This window comes from Oncorhynchus masou, chromosome 5 (assembly GCF_036934945.1).
Source record: "Oncorhynchus masou masou isolate Uvic2021 chromosome 5, UVic_Omas_1.1, whole genome shotgun sequence".
Classification (NCBI taxonomy): domain Eukaryota; kingdom Metazoa; phylum Chordata; class Actinopteri; order Salmoniformes; family Salmonidae; genus Oncorhynchus; species Oncorhynchus masou.
Genome location: NC_088216.1, coordinates 59,236,851 through 59,262,121, shown reverse-complemented (window position 1 = coordinate 59,262,121; position 25,271 = coordinate 59,236,851). Strand labels below are relative to the sequence as shown.

At 40.8% G+C, this 25,271-nt stretch overlaps 1 protein-coding gene across 1 annotated transcript; it reads right to left on the bottom strand.

Annotated features, from left to right (window-relative positions):
* Window positions 1-199: 199 nt before the first annotated feature.
* LOC135539981 (5'-AMP-activated protein kinase subunit gamma-1-like) lies at window positions 200-25,271 on the bottom strand. Its single transcript, XM_064966262.1, has 13 exons — window positions 25,074-25,271; window positions 23,103-23,154; window positions 4,126-4,226; window positions 3,946-4,027; window positions 3,761-3,819; window positions 3,490-3,535; window positions 3,345-3,399; window positions 3,066-3,192; window positions 2,608-2,773; window positions 2,463-2,500; window positions 2,155-2,301; window positions 1,808-1,913; window positions 200-1,632 (listed from the first exon to the last, which is right to left on the bottom strand). Exons 1-13 carry the CDS (start codon window positions 25,080-25,082, stop codon window positions 1,622-1,624), a joined length of 999 nt encoding a protein of 332 aa, XP_064822334.1. The 5' UTR covers window positions 25,083-25,271; the 3' UTR covers window positions 200-1,621.

The window sequence follows — 25,271 nt, the reverse complement described above, 5'->3', positions numbered from 1 at the left end:
ATGCATCTTCCAATGCAACCTTTCTACCCCTCATTCAAATCAGAACAAAGGTCTATCCCCTGATCCATGGTCATCCCATTGCCCTAAGTTAGTGTTGTATCACATCCTGCTCTTCCCACAACCTCCAGCTGAACTTACAACCCTAGTGCTCCACCAAAACACATTAAAAAGTACATATACAAAACTAATTACAGGAAACTGCAGAAAAACTATTTATTGCTCATGCATTAAATTACAATTCACATTAGGAAGAAAAAAATAATTTACATACGTGTACACATCTTATTCATACCTTAAAACCAGTGAGCAAAAGTCCATTTTGAAAAGTTGAAAATGTACTGATTCAATTGCCCAAGAAAGTCCCTTTCATACATGGTTTGCCCTCTGGGAACATGAAAAGGAAAGTACAGGTAGTAATGAAAGGCTAAAATGGAATCCTATAAGGTAATGGAATAAAGTCACTGCAAAAAAGGGACTGTCCAAAATGTCAACCGCTTCACCCAATTACCCCAAACACAATCAGAATGAATCTCAGAAGCACTCGGTTACATCCAATCAGAAGACAGGCAATTGTTTACAAGTGACTGAGTCCATGATCAATACACACACTCACACTGCATGTTGTTGAAAACTTTCAAAAAATAATTTCATCTAGCGTTAGAAGGATTTTGAGGAACAACCGCTAAACAAACCCTAAAAACACAGACTTGTGTTACTGCCATAAAAATGTCTCCAGTCTTCTGGGTTTGACAATGTGTGTGTCAAATCAAACAAGGACACACTGAGCAAAATCATAACACTCCAATTCACATGACACTTTACAAACTGAAGAGAGAATAAGAAAACACTGAAATGTACGCTATGCCAAATAGCAAATCAGAAACAACTTGTGATTACATAAGTCAGTGGTTGTGCATCGATATTAGAAATAAAATTAATTACAGCTACAGCAGTGCCAACTCGGACATTCCAGACTTCACCTACTGTAACCAAAACAGCGGAGTTGCTGTGGTAGCTTCCAGTACTAATATATATTGTTCCACTGTGACATACATGATCTTTTGATCCATGATTGGCTTGTTGTGCTTTATAGACTCCAGCCCTATAAGGATGATGGGGGAAAAGGAATGCTGCTCAGTTAAGGGACAGGGTGGAAAGTTTCTGACTCCTCTCTCCAGTGTCTACAGACCAAATGGGAGAGAACGGGTAGGGAATGGATCTGTCTGAGAAGTGGATAATTGATCCCCTTCACATAACTAGACATCATTCCTTCACTGTATCGGTCCATCACCTGCGCAAATAGAGGGACACTAGGTTGTGTCGCTCAGAGTGGACAATGGACATACAGCTCCACTCCATTGGCCACTTCTGGTCCAGCTTCTTGTTTGGTTTAAAGTGTCCCTATGTGTCTATATTGCTGAATTGAGAAAGTCAATGGGATTCACATTTCTGTGCAGAGAGAGATCCTCATGTTCAAGATGTACATTTGTACAGGAGGGGTTGTTGACAGATTCCCATCTTTCCCTCTCCCACGTCACTCCTATTTCTTCCTCTCCTCCAGGATCCTCCTCCTCTCTATTTATCCTCGTCTTTTTGGAGGAGGCTTCCCTTCATCACTCCCTCAAGCAGTTCCTGAAATACAAACACCAGATAAAGTGATTTATTTCACCTTAAACTATTTAATTCCTTTAAAACCACAAATAATTTTAAAACATTGCTTCCCAGGGACTGAGTTGAAACTTAATGGCATTCACATCGTTTTCATTTGATTCATCAAGGTCAGTGCATAGCGCAAGTTTGTGTTTACCCTTGTCTCCGTCTCCATTAGTGAGCACCAGTGCCTGGAGGATGTCTGAGAGAGAGACGATACCCTTCACCACCTCCTGCTCATCAACCACCACCAGCCGGTGCACCTGAGAGAGAGGAGACAAATCATAGGTTACACAAACTAAAGGCTTTAGCAGTTGTTCCACCTTCAAGTAAGGTGATGTTGACTTAGCAATGGCAAGGTTAGATCTCAGCACCGGTGTATATATTACATTATGATTGTGTGTAATACTTGTATTGACCTTGACAAACTCCCAAGAAACTGTTTAAATTGTGGACCCAAACAGTAATATAATGTGTATACACAGGCGTCTCCGTCTCTCTCACCTCTGCCTCTACCAGTCTGTTTATGATGGACTCCAGTGTGTCGTGTGTGTTGCAGGTGAGCACTCCCTCAAAATACTGAGAGCGGTGCTGCAGGGCTTTGGTCACAGTCACATCCAGGTTGTTGTACGTCTTCTCTGCAGCTAGGTTCTGTGTGGGGGACATTATTACTTCTATATGCTGCTTGTTTTCAGTACTCTTTGACCATCTCTCAAACACCCACAATGAGCTAAAACAACTATATTTTTTGCTGATCAGTGACTATACTGTTTAAATACGGCTCATTGGTAGCACAGATGTCCAGTACTTACAATGACATCAAATTTGGAGTAAATGTCCACCACTCGTCCTGTGTGTTGAGAGAGAAAGACATGAGCACATGAGTACTACATACCATATCAGGGTCAGAAGTCATATTTAACCCTTCATTCAACAAACTGTCCCCCCCTTACTCACCATTGTCATCGACGACAGGCAGGGCAGACACTCTCTGCTCCACGAAGATGCCCAGTGCTGTGTAAAGAGGTGTGTCAGAACGCACCACTGCAATCTTATGGAATGTTCCGATGCCCAGTTCCTCTAGAGTCTGGCCTAAGAAAGCAGGTTTCGGCATCTCCGATATCTGGGAATAACACAAGGTTACACGAATGTAAGTGGCTTGAAGAAGAAAAACTTTTTTTTTAAATAAATAAATAAAAATCGCACAAATTAAACACAGTATATTACCTCACCACAATCTATAAACATTGGGGTGTGGATTTCATTAACAAGGCCTACAGACCTAGAACTGCTCGTCTTAACTTCTCTCCTGCCGAGAAAGCAACCTTGAGATGTCAAGGAACAGCGGGTGATAAAATGTGGTGAGAGAGATGAACGGGGAGAGCGTGAGAAAGAGGATCACAAAAGAGACTCACAAAGAGCTTGAGGAACTTGAGGATCCTCTTGTGAGTGAGGATGTAGAGGGTGTTCCCTGTCAGAGGGTCGATCACAGGCAGTCTGTGGATCTTATTCTTCAGCAGAGACGACACAGCGTCATACAGACTGAAACAGGGAAGGAGAAAGGGGATATTAAAATACCTTTGTGACCATATCAGGGCCCTTTCAGACAAACAGTGCCAGTCAGTAACTGAATTGAGCTCTGGCTACTTGGACCAACTGTCCAGTGACAACCCTCACCATGGCAGTAGACCTACCTTTCATTGGGGGATATGCTGACTAGGGGCTTGAAGGAGTCTTGAAGGTAGACTTCTATGATGAAGGATAACAGAATAGGCACTAGTTAGCCTCATGCCAGTAGATGATCAGTCATTAATTATTACAGTTACTAAATGCCCTTACCTCTCCACGTCTCTATCTTGTGCTCCTCCAGCTCATATATCTGCACCTGAAACATTAAAACAGGTGAAAATGCTGACTAACAGAGCAAGGGTAGTGAGAGGCATGAAGGTCAACTGTTCATTAGATATGATGTAAGTGCTGCAAATCACTTGTCGCACCTTTCCAACCTCCACCACCACTGATATGATTAAAATGTGAAATTGAGGAATGTTATAAACATTCAAACATAGAAACAGTGGAAGACGAGGGCAGCCTGAAAGCTAGGCCTTACCAAAGGAGACTTGTAGTAGCGATGGAGGATGTTGATGAAGTCTGTGATGGTCAGCATGCCTGCAGTGAGAGATCAGCAGGAGAACAGAGTCAACTCCACTCATTGTGCATCATTAAAAATAAAATACAAAAAAATAAAACACCCAAAAGCCCAGGCAACAGGTGACAATGGACTGTCTTTCTCACCTACAAAACACTGCTTCTTACAGTCCCAGAGTGGTGCTGCTCTCACCCCATTGGACACCAGAGCGAAAAATGCCTTCTTTACCTACGGAGAGATCAACCAAGTTTTACACAAACACAAAGCAGCATCTTGGGTCTAGATTAATTTGACAGGAAAGAGTTAAAATCAGGATGTGGTCTTGCCTGCAGTGAAGTATCAAACACTACCAACTTAGAGCTGGTCGGGACCAAGTCATAGCACCGATGAGACTTCATAAACCGGGTGTAGACATTATAATCAGAATCTGAGGAGAATGAGGACAAGAGAGGAAAATGGGTTCAATTTACTGTGCATTCATTATATACATTTCAAATGTCATATTTTTTAATGTATTTTTTTTAGAGCTGCCTCAATAGATTCCAACATTTGTCACAATATAACACTTTGAGGATTCCTTCCTACACAGGCAACATAATACTTTTTACGAACTCAAGTAAATAACATTTTAAAATTCATAAATAAGAGCAATCCACTCAAAACCAGTAATTGCTATGATTTACATTCCTGAATAACTAATATATGAGAACAACATTTTTGGTGAACATAGGTTTTATTTTGTCGTTGTAATACAATTGGGGGCAACGTGAGAATCGTTGGGGATATCTATTACAGCTAAACCTACTACAAAACACACAATGCAGTGCTCTCTCTCTCTGGTCAAGCTGGAAAGCTAACAGCTACACACATGAAAATGTTTTTGGAGCCCCTGGTTTAGACCACGTTTCCCTCGTGAGTGGGTGTTGCCTTGGCAACAACACTCTCACAAACACATAGTACAAGGAGGACTAGTCTGAGGACTAGTCTGGGTACCAGTCTTTTTTAGCTAACATTCCACTCCTGTCATTTGCCAGAGAGACTGCCTTTAAGCAATTTCAACGTTCAATATGCAGCCGGATTTCCGTCGCAGTTGCTGATTGGTAGTTGGAAACATTAATATTTTCCATAACAACGTTACAGAACATGGGGTGCTCACAAATATGGCGCAATATAGAATTTGAATTTTAAGAACAATAAACCATACTGTTACAATCTGCTGCAGTCATTCTCGTCATAAGGCAGTGTCAATGGAAGATCATGTCGTTCAAAGTGGCTAGAAAGGCCTAATTATGAGAGAAAAGAAAAGTAAAACGGGCACCTGTCATCATTCCTCGCACATAGAGCTAAGCAAGTAATCAGGACTTGCTTAGATTTTTTTTAATGTTATGCTAATTTCAGTTATATTATTTGTCCCGTCTCTCTTAAGTGATGGAGTCCAGACAGGCTACTTGAGGAAACTTTCTGAATGGACATTAGAGAACTAGCGAATTCACACACACACCATAAAAAGGACTCAAAGCAATCAGCAAGTCGCAAACACACAAATCACTCTCTCCTAAAACGTATTCTAAACCTAGGCTCACCTCCAATCTTGACTGTAGTCCATCAGAAAGTAGCCCTAGGCTACATTACAGCGTAATGCTATAACAGCCAATGTTTCATTAAATAGGCCATGGCACTATACTTTTTTATTGCACATTTAATTAAAACTGACGCATTTGGTGATGTTCAACTTCAATTCATTGGCACGTGCGTCAGACAAAATAATGACAAGTCTCTGATTTTCTTGAAGGTCTATGTCCCTAGAGTTGGAAAATGCAGTGCAGCAATGGTTACTGTGTGTATTACTCTCATCCCAGAAATGATTTCCCCTTACGAGATTCTACCCTATGACAAATAATGTCAGTATACAAAAAGTTATTGCTCATGTAAATCCTTTAAATCATATATCTTTGGAAAGCTGTCACTCACAGAGGTCAGTCAAATTTTAGAATATTCAGGTCAACAGAACCCTGACCTTTGACCTCTAGGGTACATATCAGAATTGCCTGTATAGATTATTTTAAAAAGAAAACCCTGATACATTTTAATCTTTGTTTGACACGTGGTTCTGAAAGGTCAATATGACCTACATACACACTTTTTCCACACTGTTACGTTACAGCCTTATTCTAAATTTGATAACATTTCCCCCCCACCCCCATCAATACACACAATACCCCATAATAACAAAGTGAAAACAGGTTTAGAAATTTTAGATTATATTTTGGTTATTAAAAATTTTAAAAATACCTTTACATAAGTAATCAGACCCTTTACTCAGTACTTTGTTGAAGCACCTTTGGCTGTGATTACAGTACTAACTATTTAGCAGTTTAAGGATGGGGGGGGCTGTTCAGGGTCCTGTTCATCGGTACTGTTTGCTGTGCGGTAGCAGAGAGAACAATCCAAGACTTGGGTGGCTGGAGTCTGACCATTTTTACGGCCTTCCTGACACCGCCCCGTATAGAGGTCCTGGATGGCAGAGAGCTTGGCCCCTGTGAGGTACTGGGACATACACACTACCCTCTGTAGTGCCTTGCGGTCAGATGCCAAGCAGTTGCCATACGAAGCGATGAGCAGCCAATCACGATGCTCTCAATGGTGCAGCTGGAAAAAATTAGGATCTGAGGGCCCATGTCAAATCTTATCTGTGTGGACCATGATACTTTAGGGATGTGGACACAGAGGAACTTGAAGCTCTCGACCCACTCCACTACAGCCCTGTCGATGTGGGTGTGCTCGGCCCTCCGTTTCCTGTCTTGCTGATGGAGAAGGTTGTCCTGGCACATTACATTTTTTATTTAGTCGACTCGAATACATTTTTCATAGTTTTTTCGTACTGGTCCCCCGCATGCAGGATTTCTTATACGTGTCCGGATTAGTGACCCATTCCTTGAAGGCGGCAGCTCTAGCCTTTAGCTCTGTGCGGATGTTGCCAGTAATTTATGGCTTCTGGTTAGGATATGTACGTATGGTCACTGTTGGGACGACGTTGTCGATGCACTTACTAATGAAGCAGGTGACTGATGTGGTAAACTCCTCAATGTCATCGGATGAATCTCGGAACATATTCCAGTCTGTGCTAAAGAAAGTAATGTAGTTCAGCAGCCGCTTCACCGGACCATTTCCGAATTGAGCTTGTCACTAGTACATCCGTTTGAGTTTTTGCTTGTAAGCCGAAATCAAGAGGATAGAGTTATGGTTAGATTTGCCAAATGGAGGGCAAGGGAATTTTGTATAAAACTCTGTGTGGAGTAAAGGTGCTCTAGAGTGTTTTTGCCTCTAGTGGCACAGGTAACATGCTGGTAGAAATTAGGTCAAATAAATTTGTTTTCCTACACCGAAGTCACTGGCCACTAGGAGCATTGCCTCTGAGTGATAATTTTTCTTGTTTACTCATGGCCCTATATAGCTCATTGAGAGAGTTCTTAGTGCAGTATCAGTTTGTGGAGGTAAATAGACAGCTATGAAAAATATAGATGAAAACTCTTGGTAAATAGTATGGTCTCTACAGCTTATGAGGTATTCCAACTCTGGTGAGCAGAACGTCGAGACTTCCTTAATACTGGAGATTGCGCACCAGCTTTTTACGAAGATACACAACCCCTCACCTGAGCTTCCCGACGCCACCTCTGTCCAGGCAATGTATAGAAAAAACAGCTAGATTTATATTCACTGTGTCTTTGTTCAGCCACAACTCGGAGAAACCTAGGATATTACAGTTATTCAGATCACATTGAAAGGATAATCTCGAACAAAGCTCATAAGTTATTCTCAGGTGATTGCACGCTAGCCAATAGAACGGAGGGTAGACGCGGTTTATTCACTCTCCGACGTAGTCTCGTCGGCTATCCCACATGTCGGCCTCTATAGCAGTCTCCTTCTTCGGGTGTCGGGGATTTGGGCCTGAATGCCTCTTGCCTCCCGACTCATTGAAGTAGAAATTGAAGTAATGATGGCTGTTCTGATGTTAACCTCTTGAAACTCTAGGGGCGCTATATCATTTTTGGATAAAAAGACGTGCCCGTTTTAAGCGCAATATTTTGTCACAAAAAGATGCTCGACTATGCATATAATTGGTAGCTTTGGAAAGAAAACACTCTGACGTTTCCAGAACTGCAAAGATATTTTCTGTGCGTGCCCTAGAACGTGAGCTACAGGCAAAACCAAGATGAAACGGCATCCAGGAAATGAGCAGGATTTTTGAGGCTCCGTTTTCCAGTCTCCTTATATGGCTGTGAATACAAGAGGAATGAGTCTGCCCTTTCTGTCGTTTCCCCAAGGTGTCTGCAGCATTGTGACGTATTTGTAAGCATATCATTGGAAGATTGACCATAAGAGACCACATTTACCAGGTGTCCGCCCGGTGTCCTGCGCCGAAATTGGTGCGCAAACCTCAGCTGCAAGTATTTTTCCATGGAATTCAGAGAAGAAAGCAGGCTTCCACGAACGATATATCAATGAAGAGATATGTGAAAAAACACCTTGAGGATTGATTCCAAACAACTTTTGCCATGTTTCGGTCGATATTATGGAGTTAATTCGGAAAAAGTTTGACGTTGTTGGTGACTGAATTTTCGGATCGTTTCGGTAGCCAAATGTGATGTACAAAACGGAGCGATTTCTCCTACACAAAGATACTTTCAGGAAAAACTGAACATTTGCTATGTAACAGAGTCTCCTCATTGAAAACATCCAAAGCTCTTCAAAGGTAAATGATTTTATTTATTTGGTTATCTGGTTTTTGTGAAAATGTTGCGTGCTAAATGCTACTCAAAATGCTAAGCTAGCTTAGCATACTCTTACACAAATTAGTGAATAGCGATGGTTCAAAAGCATATTTTTAAAATCTGAGATGACAGTGTTGTTAAGATAAGGCTAAGCTTTAGAGCAGGTGCATTATTTTCATTTTATTTGCAATTTTCAGAAATCGTTAACGTTACATTATGCTAATGAGCTTGAGGCTATAACTGTATACAGGTTTTTTTCATAGCCAAACGTGAACAAAACGGAGCGATTTGTCCTACACAAATAATATTTTTTGGAAAAACTGAACATTTGCTATCTAACTGAGAGTCTCCTTATTGAAAACATCTGAAGTTTTTCAAAGGTAAATGATTTTATTTGAATTATTTTCTTGTTTTTGTGAAAATGTTGCTGGCTGAATTCTAGGCTTATAGCTATGTTAGCAATCAATACTCTTACACAAATGCTTGTTTAGCTATGGTTGAAAAGCATATTTTGAAAATCTGAGATGACAGTGTTGTTAACAAAAGTCTAAGCTTGAGAGCAAATATATTTATTTCATTTGCGATTTTCATGAATAGTTAACGTTGCGTTATGCTAATGAGCTTGAGGCTATAAATAGAATCCCGGATCCGGGATTGCGCGACGCAACAGGTTAAGAAGCTCTTTTCGGTGGCGGAAACATTAGGTACAAAAAAAACTAAGATCATCGCTAAAAATACCTACAAACAGCACAATTGGTCAGGAGCCTGTAAAATGGACACTGTTCCTTCCAGCTGACATCCATGACTATATCCATTTTACATGTTTGAAGTTGAAATATTGAACCTATTGATCAGGACATCTTTAGAAAATCAGCGATTCAGACAACCTCTTGGGCATATTCTTAACACAATTCTGTGGATAATTTAACATCTTTACATCTTGCACATTTAGTTGAATATTCAACATCACTATGAACATTTTAAGATATTATTTGGCAAACTACAATTATATTTCATTCAGCTATGGTTATGCCAAAATTGATCCCATTTTCAATTCCCCATTGAGTTGTTTGAAGGCCATATTGGAAAAAGTATTGTGGGGTTAATTTGTGAATCCTGTGATGGCCCTTTATCTACAAATCATTTTAAAACCCTGTTCTAGCTGTGTGTGCAATGTGGTGCCTCTATCAACAAAGTCACAATCCAAAAACATAGCTGAACCACTAAATAGAATTCTATAGCCTCACTCACACCTACAGGGTCATTGTGTTTTGGTACACCAGAAATACATTAATTTCCAATGGAACCATGCGTTTGCCTTGCAGCATTGCATTGCAGAGGCAGTGTGTTCTGTGTTGCGCATACTCTGGATTTATCAAACGTATTCAAATGGTATGTGTACACGGCTTGACAGAAATAGTGGCATATGGTGAATGAACTTTTGTAACACATCCAGATGATGCTGTGTACCATTTTGAGCAATGACGCTGTAGGTGTGATTGAGGTGTAAGGCTAAGCTTCCACATTCTAATGTCAATGGCACAATATGGGCTGTGTTTAAACAATAGTTGTAGCAGGTGCTTTCAAAGTTAGTTATATTATAATTTTAAAAGGGTAATTTCATGACCTTTCAGAACCACTTGTCAAAAAGATAAAAATGGAAACCCCGATACATTTTAAAGCAATTTACACAGTAATTCTGATTTGTACCCTAGAGATCAAATATCAAGGTTATGTTGACCTGAACATTCCAAAAATGTGTCTGATGGACAGATGTGAATCTAAGTTTTCCATTGATATATGATTAAAAGAGTATAGATGCGGTAAAGAAGTCAGCACGTGGGGGAAAGATCCCGAGTCTCTTCATTGCCTCAAAGCAAAATTTGCCTACTTTAAGGCTAGAAATCAGAGTAAAATACTTGTATGGATGTCAAGCACAAATAGGGTTGCACATTTTGGGGATTATTCAGAGGTGGAAACTTTCCATGGGAATATAAGGGAATTAACGGAAATATGCAAATTAATACCATTTAAAAATGTAGATTTTTTTTGCATTGGATATATTTAGCATATCATATGGAGACAGAAACAAACCTTTAACCTTATGATGAATAGACAATTGCAAATAATTAAATACTTCCAATAGAAATAAAACAATTTATTTAGGAATTGAACTTTAATGAAACGAGTTGACTATTAACACGTGATGATTTCATGGAACAACAAAAGGGAATATGGAATGATCCCAACGATCCATCGCATTTTCAACATAAACTCAGCAAAAAAAGAAGTCCCCTTTTCAGGACCCTGTCTTAAATATAACTAGTAAAAATCCAAATAACTTCACAGATCTTTATTGTAAAGGGTTTAACCTCTTACATCTATGGGGGCACTATTTCATTTTTGGATGAAAAACGTTCCCGTTTTAAACAAGATATTTTGTCACAAAAAGATGCTCGACTATGCATATAATTGATAGCATTCGAAAGGAAACACTCTGACGTGTCCAGAAATACCAAGATATTCTCTGTGCGTGCCCTAGAACGTGAGCTTCAGGCAAAACCAAGATGAGATGGCATCCAGGAAATGACAAGGATTTTTGAGGCTCTGTTTTCCATTGTCTCCTTATATGGCTGTGAATGCGAGAGGAATGAGCCTGCCCTTTCTGTCGTTTCCCCAAGGTGTCTGCAGCATTGTGACGTATTTGTAGGCAGATCATTGGAAGATTGACCATAAGAGACCACATTTACCAGGTGTCCGCCCGGTGTCCTGCGCCGAAATTGGTGCGCAAAAGTCACCTGCCAGTATTTTTCCATGCGATCCAGAGAGGAAAGCAAGCTTCCACGAACTGCATATCAATGAAGAGATATGTGAAAAAACACCTTGAGGATTGATTCCAAACAACGTTTGCCATGTTTCGGTCGATATTATGGAGTTAATCCGGAAAAAGTTTTACGTTGTAGGTGACTGAATTTTCGGTTCGTTTCGGTAGCCAGACGCAATGTAGAAAACGGAACGATTTCTCCTACACACAGACGCTTTCAGGAAAAACTGCGCATTTGGTATGTAACTGAGAGTCTCCTCATTGAAAACATCAGAAGCTCTTCAAAGGTAAATGATTTTATTTATTTGGTTATCTGGTTTTTGTGAAAATGTTGCGTGCTAAATGCTACTCAAAATGCTATGCTAGCTTTGCATACTCTTACACAAATTAGTCAATTTCTATGGTTCAAAAGCATATTTTGAAAATCTGAGATGACAGTGTTGTTAAGAAAAGGCTAAGCTTGAGAGCAGACGCATTATTTTCATTTTATTTGCGATTTTCAGAAATCGTTAACGTTGCGTTATGCTAATGAGCCTGAGGCTTTAGTCACAAACCCGGATCCGGGATGGGGAGTTTCAAGAAGTTAAACCCTGTTTCCCATGCTTGTTCAATGAACCATAAACAATTAATGAACATGCACCTGTGAAACAGTCATTAAGACACTAACAGCTTACAGACGGAAGGCAATTAAGGTCACACTTATGGAAGCTTAGGACACTAAAGAGTGCTTTCTACCAAATCTGAAAAACATCAAAAGAAAGACGCCCAGCGTCCCTGCTCATCTGCGTGAACATGCCTTAGGCATGCCACAAGGAGGCATGAAGACTGGAGATGTGGCCAGGGCAAAAAATTGCAATGTCTGTACTGTGAGACGCTTAAGACAGCGCTACTGGGAGACAGGACGTACAGCTGATAGTCCTCGCAGTGGCAGACCACATGTAACAACACCTGCGGGACAGGTACAGGACGGCAACAACAACTGCCCGAGTTACACCAGGAACACACAATCCCTCCATCAGTGTTCAGACTGTCCCGCAATAGGCTGAGAGAGGCTGGACAGAGCTTGTCGGACTGTTGTAAGGCACGTCCTCCCAAGACATCACTGGCAACAAAGTCACCTATGGGCACAAACCCGCCATCGCTGGACCAAACAGGACTGGCAAAAAGTGATCTTCACTGACGAGTTGCGGTATTGTCTCACCGGGGGTGGCGGTCGGATTCGCGTTTATCGTTGAAGGAATGAGCGTTACAGGCTTGTACTCTGGAGCGGGATCGATTTGGAGGTGGAGGGCCCATCATGGTCTGGGGGCGGTGTGTCACAGCATCATCGGACTCCTCCCTCATGTGGTAACCTTCCTGCAGGCTCATCCTGACATGACCTTCCAGCATGATAATGCCACCAGCCATACTGCTCGTTCTGTGCGTGATTTCCTGCAAGACAGGAATGCCAGTGTTTTTGCTCAGTTTACATCTGTAAAATGATAGTCTAGAAATTAAAGTTTTGGTTGTCCTCCATGTCTTCTCCCTTTACCTTCTCAATGTCCACCTCTTGAACATCAGACTGAGGCTTCATCTTCACAGTCACTTTCTAATCTAGTTAAGGATGGCTTGTTGTCAGGCTCAAAAAGCCTAATTTTTGCCCGGATGGTCACCAATTTTTCAATCCTTGTATTGGTCAGCCTGTTGCGTGCTTTGGTGTGTGTGTTCACGACTGTCATATTTCATCTCCATCCCAAAGCCCTTGCTTGGAAGTGTACTTGGCCAGACTACCAAGAACCTTGCCGTCATCCAGACTAAGGTTGTGAGACACGGTAGTGACGACACCATAGGCCTTCTGTGGTCCAAGGTTATTGATGACCGCCTTCAGCTCATCTGCAACGTAGAGGCAGGTGTGTCTGTTGTCCCTTGTGTCTGTCAGCCTGTAGAATACTGGTTGAGGGCTGGAGATGTAGTTAACTATTCCTTGGCAACGAACATTCAACAACCCATCAGTGATGATTGCAATACAGTCTTGCTTGACCTTCACTTGAACTCTGCATCCAGCAAATGAGTAGATAAAGCATGTGTGGTTGGAGGGGTGTATGCTGGGCGGAGAACATTCAGAAATCTCTTCCAATATACATTGCCTGTGAGCATCAGCGGTGAACCAGTTGTATACACAGCTCGGGCAAGTCATTCATCAGCATTTCTCTGACTATGTCGTCTGATTCCAGGAGGACCATGTGCTGTTGCTATCGATAAGGTGTCTGATTCATCATTTTCATCTCAAATAAAAGTAAAGGGACTTTTGTCAGAGGTTGCTTGTTGTGAGCGGTGAGGGAACTTTATGCACTTGGCCAGATGATTCTGCATCTTTGTTGATTTTTTCACATACGATTTGGCACTGTATTAGCTTTTCCTTCTACATTAGCTGCAGTGAAATGTCTTCACACATTAGATAGTGCCTGTGACATCTTAACCTTTTGCGTGTAGTTTATGGCTAAAAAAAAACGTACCCATTTGAAACGGCCTATTTCTCAGCCCCAGAAACTAGAATATGCATATAAATTGTCAGATTATGATAGAAAACTCTAAAGTTTCCAAAACTGTAAAAAATATTGTCTGTGAGTATAACAGAACTGATATTGCAGGTGAAAACCTGAGGAAAATCCAATCAGGAAGTGCCTCTTATTTTGAAACCCTTCTGTTCCTATGCATGCCTATCCTCCATTTAAAGGGATATCAACCAGATTCCTTTTTCTATGGCTTCCCTAAGGGGTCAACAGTCTTTAGACATAGTTACGGGCTTTTATTTTGAAAAATTAGAGTGAAAGATCACATTGCGTAAGTGGATCGGTGGGGGCTCTCAGAGTGAGTTTTGTGCTACAGAGTAAAGCGGCCATTGTTCCACCCGGTGTTATTGAAAAACCTACACACTCGGTTGATATATTATCAAATATATATTTTAAAAACAACCTGAGGAATGATTATAAAAAGCGTTTGACATGTTTCTGTGGACATTGTGGAGACTATTTAGAATTTCCGTCTGCATTGTCGTGATCACTCTTTCCTGTGGATTTCTGAACATAACGTGACAAACAAACGGAGGTATTTTGGGTATAAAAAATTATCTTTATGGAACAAAAGGAACATTTGTTGTGTAACTGGGAGTCTCGTGAGTGAAAACATCCGAAGATCAAAGGTAAACGGTTAATTTGATTGCTTTTCTGATTTTATTGACCAAGCTTCTTGATGCTAAGTGTACATAATGCTATGCTAGGCTATCAATAAACTTACACAAAGGCTTGGATTGCTTTCGCTGTAAAGCATAATTTCGAAATCTGAGACGACGGGTGGATTAACAAAAGGCTAAACAGTGTTTTGCAATATTGCACTTATGATTTCATGAATATGAATATTTTTTTTCTAATATTATTTGACTGTGGCGCTATGCTATTCAGCGGTTGCTGGCGAAAATGATCCGGCGACGGGGATGGGTAGCGTCAAGAAGTTAACATCCCGTTCTTAGCTTCCCAAGGAAAATTTCCAGAAAAATTCCAGAAATTTAACAGAAAGTTTACGACCCTTTGCAACCCTAACACATGTTCATGTCATCGTTACCAATCAACTGCAATAAATTTAAAAACGACTGACTACCACCACTGATTTCTGTATGCTAGCTATGCTAACCAGCTTATACGAACAGGACTTAGCATTTAGCAGTTACTTCTAAACCTGAAAAGGGACAACTTCTACATGTTCAGCAGTGAAAATAGCCAAATCGGACTTAAGTAACCAAATTGTGTGCCTGTTACAATACATAAATCATGATGGCTTTTACGAATATCCACTTTTTTGAATATGCGCCAATTTGGTCAATGAAACATTCAATTGACTACTTTGCTGCAACTATACGTGAGCAAGAACATGTATACTGACATAAGGACTTTACACTATGATAAACAATTGTAAAAAATAAAAATAGGCGGGAGGAACAAAACAGTGATAACACAAAGTTACCATTGCTGCACTGCTCTCAGACATTTTCCAACTCTAGGGACATAGGCCTTGAAAAACAACAGACATCGTCGGCCCAAGTGAGCCCGACGGCCCAAATTTGGGGGGCTGGCTCATGGACTATAGCGGTCGCCTAAATGCACTGGAGGAGGCTAGGTCCAATAATATATAGTGCCTTCAGCAAGTATTCATAACCCTTGACTTATGTCACATTGTTGTGTTAGACTGAAAAAAAATGCTGACTAAATACTTCTCACCCCAATCTACACAGAATACCCCATAATGACAAAGTGAAAACATGACACTTTTACAAATTTATTGAAAATGAAAACACAGAAATATGTAATTTACATTAAGAAAAAAAAGTCCACCTGTGGCCAATTTAATTGTTTGGAACATCATTCAGAAATAAACACTGTCTATTTAAGGTCCCACAATTGATATCCACATAGATACAGGCCTCCTAATTGTCCCTAGAATTTGTAAGCAAACAGCTGGAGGCAGGGTTTTCTCCTATAGAGCTCCATTTTTATGGAACGGTCTGCCTACCCATGTAGGCAGCCTTTACTGAAGACTCATCTCTTCAGTGGGTCATATGATTGAGTGTAGTCCGGCCCAGGAGTGTGAAGGTGAACGGAAAGGCTCTGGAGCAACAAACCGCCCTTGCTGTCTCTGCCTGAGTCACTGGCTCACTGGTGCTCTTTCATGCCGTCCCTAGGAGGGGTGTGTCACTTGAGTGGGTTGACACACTGATGTAATCTTCCTGTCTGGGTTGGCACCCCCCCCCCCTCCCTGTGTTGTGCAGTGGCGGAGATCTTTGTGGGCTATACTCGGCCTTGTCTCAGGGTGGTAAGTTGGTGGTTGAAGATATTCCTCTAGTGGTGTGGGGGCTGTGCTTTGGGAAAGTGGGTGGGGTTATATCCTTCCTGTTTGGCCCAGTCCGGGGGTATCATCGGATGGGGCCACAGTGTCTCCTGACCCGTCCAGTCTCAGCCTCCAGTATTTATGCTGCAGTAGTTTGTGTCGGGGGGCTAGGGTCAGTTTGGTATATCTGGAGTACTTCTCCTGTCTTATCCGGTGTCCTGTGTGAATTTAAGTATGCTCTCTCTAATTCTCTCTTTCTCTCTCTCGGAGTACCTGAGCCCTAGGACCATGCCTCAGGACTACCTGGCATGACGACTCCTTGCTGTCCCCGTCCACCTGACCGTGCTGCTGCTCGAGTTTCAACTGTTCTGCCTGCGGCTATGGAATCCTGACGTGTTCACCGGATGTGCTACCTGTCCCAGACCTATTATTTGACCATGCTGGTCATTTATGAACACTTGGCCATGTTTTGTTATAATCTCCACCCGGTGGAGCCAGAAGAGGACTGGCCACTCCTCATAGCCTGGTTCCTCTCTAGGTTTCAGCCTTTCTAGGGAATTTTTCCTAGCCAACGTGCTTCAACACCTGCATTGCTTGCTGGGTTTCTGTACAGCACTTTGAGATATCAGCTGATTTACGAAGGGCTATATAAATAAATGTGATTTTTGACAATGCATGTCAACATAGACCGCTGCGCCATTCGGGAGCCCAAGGTACTGCATCTCAGTGCTAGAGGCGTCACTACAGACCCTCAACAGTCTCTACAGCACTTTATGGGAAAGTCGCCAGACAGAAGCCACTCCTGAAAAAAAGGCACGACAGCACACCTGGAGTATGCAAGAAGGAACATGGATGACTGAGCATAAGGCAAAATATTCTGTGGTCTGATGACAAATGTAACTCTATAGCCTGAATGCAAAGCACTATGTCTGGAAAAAAAACAGGCACAGCTCATCACCCATTTAACACCATCATTATCGTGAAGCATGGTGGTGGAAGCATAATGCTATGGGGATGCTTTCCAGAGGCAGGGACTGGGAGACTGGTAAGGATAGAAGGAACAATGAAGTAAGCCAAAATGTGACAGACTTGCTCAAATTGGTCTTATGTAAGAAATTTTGAAATGGTGTTTTTTACATTGGATAACAGTAGAGACTGAGCTACAAAATGGTACAGCATACACTACAGTTGAGGAACAATGGGAAAGTAATTCTGATTTTAAAATTGATAAACTTAATATTTTGGTACTACTATTGGAGATAAATTCTTTGTCCTACACCCATTCAGCAACGTTCACACCCCCTTAAGGTTTAGCCCCACCCATCTCTTTAAGGGGGAATAGAGATACTAAGGGCAGGCATTTATTTCAAGTACAGAGGAAAGGACAGCAGGAAGGGACAGAAGAAGCTATTTTTACAAGATTAATGGTGGGACACAGCCAGTTGAATAAGCCCTTAAATGTGATAGGAAAGCATCCAACAGGAAAGTGTGATTATTGCCAGGAAACAGAGACCATGGAGCACGAATTGCTACAGTGTGGGCAGTATCAGAGGGAAAGAGAGAGGCTGAGATCTACTATGAGGGAGAAGGGGATAAAGGAAATTAGATTAGAAATAGTATATTGAGTATAAGATCATTAGATATAGTCTATATCATTTCTTCCTTTCTCTCCAGCTGGCGGGAATGCACCATAACGTTGGATGCCAACCGCCGATAAAGCCCACCGAAGAAGAATCACTTTATGGGTTGATCCAAGCATTCTGTACTAAACAGCAGCAGTCAAGCACCTAAGCTAACTTTCTAGCTACTTCCAGATACAAATCAGAGAACAGCTCACTGAACATTACTCGCCCTAGCCGAGCTGGTTAGGCTGTTATGTTATCCAGACGTTGGTGACTGCAACTGTGCTATCAGATTGTCCATTTGTAAATTCAGAGCGTTTCGCTCTCTGGAGCATTCAGAGTGCACACTGGACGCTCTGGCCGAGGAGTAGGGTTGATCCGAGCGTTCTGACTTCAGAACGGCAGTCAAGCAACCAAGATAACTGGCTAACATTGGCTAGTTTGCTAGCTACTTCCAGACAAATGAGAGAACACCCCACTGACAATTTTAGTCTGTTTTCATGTTATCCAGTGTTGGTGACAAACTGCTGCTGGCCACAATGTAATTATGCTTTGTCAAAATTTGAAACATGTAATATCTGAAAATGTAGCTAGCAAGACTATCATTCATGGATGGACTCATCTTCTGTCGGATGCCAATGAACTATAATCCCAACTCATGACAACCAGGTTCAATGTTAGATAGCTGACATTAGGCTATAGCTTGCTAAGCAAACAGGTCTGAGATACGAATAATAAGATCATAAAAGTAACATTAGCTAGCAAGCTAACTTTAGCTAGCTAGCTAATAGTAAACTAATTTGAAATTAAACCACTGTCAAAATTAGAACTATGTAATATCTGAAAATGTAGCAACCTAGACTATTTTACCAATATACATCATTCGGATGGACGCTTCTCCTGTCGGATGCCATGGTTTCCCTTAGTTTGAAGCTGTAATCCGGAGACAGGTGTTTTCTCCATCCCCTTAGCTATCATACTCAAATTCCACTGATTTCAAAACTGGGTCCTCCAGAAAGTGGAGAGCAACACTTACGCAGTTTTACTACACAATAAAACTAATTTAAAAGCTGCGTTAGACGGGATTACCTACAAATACTGACCAGCTCAAATAGACAGAAGCAGATAGATATGGCACGCTTCTTGGCTCGTAATTTAACAATTGTATTTACAGGTGGCATACAAGTTTCTTATTAAGTTTGTTATTAAGGCACATGAAAGTTCACAGTGCAGGTACATGACGTAATGATGCCATGTAAAATGTTGTGCAACACAGCATTCCAAACATAGCCCAATGTCTGCTGTGTGGAACGAGCAGTCAACAAGTCGAGCAGTCATTTGACAGTGTGAGAACATTTCAGCGAGACAACTCAAAAGGCGAAAACCATTAATAATGCCAAAATAATGGAATTCATTGTCCTTGACAATCAACAGTTCTCCGTCGTGGGTGATGTTGGCTTTCGCTGACTGGTCGAGCACTGGTACACACTACCAAGTAGAGGTCGACCGATTAATCAGAATTGCCGATTAATTAGGGGCGATTTCAAATTTTCATAACAATCGGAAATCTGTATTTTTGGACGCCGATTTGGCTGATTTTTTATTTATTTTATTTTTTACACCTTTATGTAATCTTTATTTAACTAGGCAAGTCAGTTAAGAACACATTCTTATTTTCAATGACGGCCTAAGAACAGTGGGTTAACTGCCATGTTCAGGGGCAGAACGTCAGATTTTTACCTTGTCAGCTCTGGGATTCAATCTTGCAACCTTACAGTTAACTAGTCCAACGCTCTAACCACCTGATTACATTGTAAGCCAAGGTAAGTTGCAAGCTAGCAGTAAACTTATCTTATAAAAAACAATCAATCAATCATTATCACTAGTTAACTACACATGGTTGATGATATTACTAGTTTATCTAGCGTGTCCTGCGTTGCATATAATCGATGCGGTGCGTATTCGTGAAAAAGGACTGTCGTTGCTCCAATGTGTACCTAATCATAAACATCAATGCCTTTCTTAAAATCAATACACAGAAGTATATATTTTTTTTTAAACCTGCATATTTAGCTAAAAGAAAACCAGGTTAGCAGGCAATATTAACCAGATGAAATTGTGTCACTTCTCTTGCGTTCATTGCACGCAGTCAGTGTATATGCAACAGTTTGGGCTGCCTAACTTGCCAGAATTTTAAGTAATTATGACATTACATTGAAGGTTGTGCAATGTAGCAGGAATATTTAGACTTATGGATGCCACCTGTTAGATAAAATACGGAACGGTTCCGTATTTCACTGAAAGAATAAACATCTTGTTTTCGAGATGATAGTTTCCGGATTCGACCATATTAACGACCTAAGGCTCGTATTTCTGTGTGTCATGTTATAATTAAGTTTGATTTGATAGAGCAGTCTGACTGAGCGGTGGTAGGCATTCATTCAAACAGCACTTTCGTGCGTTTTGCCAGCAGCTCGTCGCTGTGCTTCAAGGTTTGCGCTGTTTATGACTTCAAGCCTATCAACTCCCGAGATTAGGCTGGTGTAACCGATGTGAAATGGCTAGCTAGTTAGCGGGGTGCGCGCTAATAGCGTTTCAAACTTCACTCGCTCTGAGACTTGGAGTGGTTGTTCCCCTTGCTTTGCATGGGTAACTCTGCTTCGAGGGTGGCTGTTGTCGATGTGTTCCTGGTTTGAGCCCAGGTAGGCAATACTAAAGTGCCTATAAGAACATCCAATAGTCAAAGGTTAATGAAATACAAAATGGTATGGAAGAAATAGTCCTATAATTCCTATAATAACTACAAACTAAAACTTCTTACCTGGGAATATTGAAGACTCGTGTTAAAAGGAACCACCAGCTTTCATATGTTCGCATGTTCTGAGCAAGGAACTTAAACGTTAGCTTTCTTACATGGCACATATTGCACTTGTACTTTTTCCTTCAACACTTTGTTTTTGCATTATTTAAACCAAATTGAACATGTTTCATTATTTATTTATGGCTAAATTGATTGTATTGATGTATTATATTAAGTTAAAATAAGTGTTCATTCAGTATTGTTGTAATTGTCATTATTACAAATAAATCAATAAAAATCAGCTTTTTTTGGACCTCCAATAATCGTTATCGGTGTTGAAAAATCATAATCGGTCGACCTCTACTAACAAGTGCGCTATTTATCAGATGTTGCCCTACCGGAGTTACACAGTAATAGCGTCACTACTATTAGCTTCACAACATACATACTATGGAACACCGTTTGGGACTTTTTAAGTACTAGCTAGGTTGCCACTTGTTGTTCAACTATTGAAATTGAACTTCATGTCATGAAAATAAATAGCCAGCCAGCTACTTAACCCTGTTGCCCAAAGCTAGCTAGCATCATCTTGCTAGTGAGGCTCAACTGGACCGGGTTATGTGTTGTGAAGCTAGCCACAATAAGGATTAGGCACAATAGTGGAATTTGCGGTTTGCCTTCAAAATAAAAACATATCATTGACAGTGAATGAATGCAAATAGAATAATACCATACTTTTACTTTGAAGGTTAACCGCAAAGTTCACTATTGTGGCTAATTGTTATTGTGGCTAGCTTCACATAGATGGGTCCGACCACCATTAATCAAATAAGAACAGTCTTATAAATTAGGGTTATTTTAGATGATGAGACCTAGCTACATAGTAAGCTAGCTAACTTTAGCTACTGAAACAGATTGTTGTTTTGCTATGTTTTTGGGGAAGAACATTGCCTGCATCCATGAGCGAGCTAGCTCTTTTTTTAATGACAACTTTACCAGCATCATGTCATACGTATCAATGTATCGTTGCGACATGAAATACAAGTGAGTGTAATCAATGTGTAATAACTAGATAAAAAAATGTATGAAAGCGTTAAATTATTATGTGACGTGCAGTCATATTCAGGTCCTGATGGGTCAAGTAGTGTTATTTGACGTATATCTTTTTGACACGCAACGGCGTTCCATAGAAATCCTGGTTGAGAATAAAACGACTGAACAAAGAAAAAAAACAGCACAACAAGTAAGTGAAAAAAATAGGTTTTGATTATGTTTTACTGGTAAATGGGGACATATGTAAACGCCAACAAAGTAACTTTTTGGTCAGTGTGGTGTGTATAACCTTTAACTAAACAAATCAGTTATGAACAAATTCTTATTTACATTGACGGCCTACCCCGGACAACGCTGGGCCATAGAACTCCCAATGACGGCCGGGTGTGATACAGCCTGGAATCAAACCAGGGACTGTATTGACGCCTCTTGCACTGAGATGCAGTGCCTTAGACCGCTGCGTCCATGGGTGTGTGTTAACTATTTAACTGTAATAGAATGCTTAAAAGGCCGCAAATTTTCTACAGCGGTTATCGGTACTGTTTTTTAACGCAAGGAAAATATCGGTATCTGACAAAAACGCTATATCGGTGCATCACTAGTTGGAATGTTTCCAATCAAATGTATTAAGTTAAAACGTTTTCCTATGAGACTAATTTGCATAAACATTGATAAATGATAGTTGTGAGGGGTTTTGAAATCCGGATCAAATCCTCTGACCTCATCGAAATTATTAATGTTCTTTTTTTTTTTTAACTGCTGACAAGGTAGTATCTTTAGCAAATGACAAGAGTGGAATGTAATAGCTGAACAGAAAAAGCAACCAGGCTAGAGGACAAGTAGTCTTGAAAACATGACCATAGACATAGTTCCTCTATGCCAAAAGAGTCCATCATTGAAACCAGACCATAGCCACTGTGTTGCCAATGGTCGGGTTTTCAAGACTAGAGGACGAGCTGAGAGGAGGAAAAACACATTGCGCGATGGTACTTGAAGGAATAAATGAGCTGAATAATTTGCTCCACTGTTTAGTTGTCAGCAAATATATACTTTGTAATGCTGATCGGCGGATAAATATGCCCATACCATCTTTTAACCGATTTGGCAATCTGGAGTGCAGATAGTTGTTTTAAAAGCGTTATGAAATGTGATAGGGGATAACAAACAATCTCCATTGACGGGAACCTTATGACATAGCACGTCACATTTCATTTCTAAGGTGGATTATCCATTTAACAATTTCTCACCATGCATAGGATTAAGATTGCACCAGCATGCATACCCTAGCTATTTATCCTAAAGGATAGCTACAGACAGCAATGAAATGATAAATAACTAGGCTATGCATTAAAAGTAAAATATGGTTCTTTACCTTCTAGAAGTGGCTCCTTTTTACAATCCACATCATCAACAGAAAGTGGCATCTGAAAGAGGGTCAGAGTATAGGTTCATGGATTCATTTTAACTACACTTAACACGTTTATACATGCAATATGTAAAGTGCCAGTTCCATGTTTCATAAGGTGAAATAAAAGATCCCAGAAAAATGCACAAAAAGCTTATTTCTCTCATTTTGTGCACAAATTTATTTACAACTGTTCGTGAGCCAAAATAATCCATCCATCTGACAGGTGTGGCATATCAAGAAGCTGATTAAACAGCATTATTACACAGGTGTACCTTGTGTTGGGGACAATAAAAGGCCACTCTAAAATGTTGTTTTGTCACAACACAATGCCACAGATGTCTCATGTTGAGGGAGTGTGCAATTGGCATTTGACTGCAGGAATGTCTACCAGTGCAGATGCCAGAGAATTTAATGTTAATTTCTCTACCATTGGCTGCCTCCAACGTTGTTTTAGAGAATTTGGCAGTACGTCCAAACAGCCTCACAACCGTAGACCATGTTTAACCACGCCAGCTCAGGACCTCCACATTCGGCTTCTTCACCTGCGGGACCATTTGCGACCAGCCACCCGGACAGCGGTTTGCTGATGTCAATGTTGTGAACAGAGTCCCCCATGGTGGAGGTGGGGTTATGGTATGCGCATGCATAAGCTACAGACAATGAATACAATAGCATTTTATTGATGGCAATTTGAATACAAAGATATACCGTCATGAGATCCTGAGGCCCATTGTCGTGCCACTCATCCGCCACCATCATCACAATTCCAGGAAGCTGAAAACGGCCCAGTTCTTCCATGGTCTGCATACTCACCAGACATGTCACCCATTGAGCATGTTTGGAATGCTATGGATTGACATGTATGACAGCGTGTTCCATTTCCCACCAATATCCAGAAACTTAGCACAGCCATTGAAGATGACTGGGACAACATTACACAAGCTACAATCAACAGCCTGAGGCAAATTATGGTCACACCAGATACTGACTTGTTTTCTGATCCAGGCCCCTACCTTTTTGTGGGCATCTCTGAACAACAGATGCATATCTGTATTCCCAGTCATGTTTAATCCGTAGATCAGGGGCTAATGAATTTACTTCAAATGACTGATTTCCTTATTTGAACTATAACTCGGTAAAATCTTTGCAATTGTTGCAGGTTGAGTTTATATTTTTGTTCCTTGTAATTGCTGAGAAATGCCAAGGAAATTAAATCACTTATGTTTCCTCTACAGGAGCCCAGTGCTTTTTATATTACCACCAATGTGTTAGTCGTGGCTAATCATCGCCTTCCTTATATCAGGAATATGAACTAACAAACATACTGCTGTCTGAAAGTGGTTCAATCATGTTGGTTTGCTATTCCTAACCCAATATGTAACAAACACGTGGGAGTCATTGCCTAACTGTCCTTGTCTCATTTAGATATAAGAACCTTTGGACAGAAAGGTAACGCCTTAGCAAACAACGGGCTTAGCTGGATCACACTAAATGAGAACTTGTTTTCAACTAGCCTACCTGGTTAAATAAAGGTGAAATAAAATAAAATGAACACTAGCTAGGATAACGTCACTAGACAGTTCAGTTCCTGCTGTCAATATAGCGTTAGTTAACACAATAACTACCCAACGTTAGTTCACCTAACGAAGTAGAGTAAGATTAAAACTTCTGGACGCTGACATAGCTGACGATGGCCACCAATTTGGTATGTTAAGTATCCATGATGTAAACTAGTTAGCGCTAAGAAGTGAACGTTACTGACTGAAATGTGACAACGAAAAGCATGCAACAAATTAACGTTAGCTAGCCACTACTAATGAGCTTGGTACGCTGACCAGTTACGAAACACTACCACAGATAACGAAGTTGAACTTGTTAGCTGTAGCTAACTAATATGTGTCTGCTTGAACGTTGCTCGAGGTGTAAGCTACTTACACACTCCATTTTCCATTCACTGTCTCGTCCTTGCTTGGTCCTGTAAGGTAGCGAAGTAAACAACCAAATGTTCTTCTCACGCCGGACTTTCCCAAGGTATCGGTTTATTAAACTTAGCTGGACTGAAATGAACGAGGAGAAAGATGCCTTGGAATGACTGGAACTCCCCCGGAAGCGCGAGAGATTGCGATTGCCCCC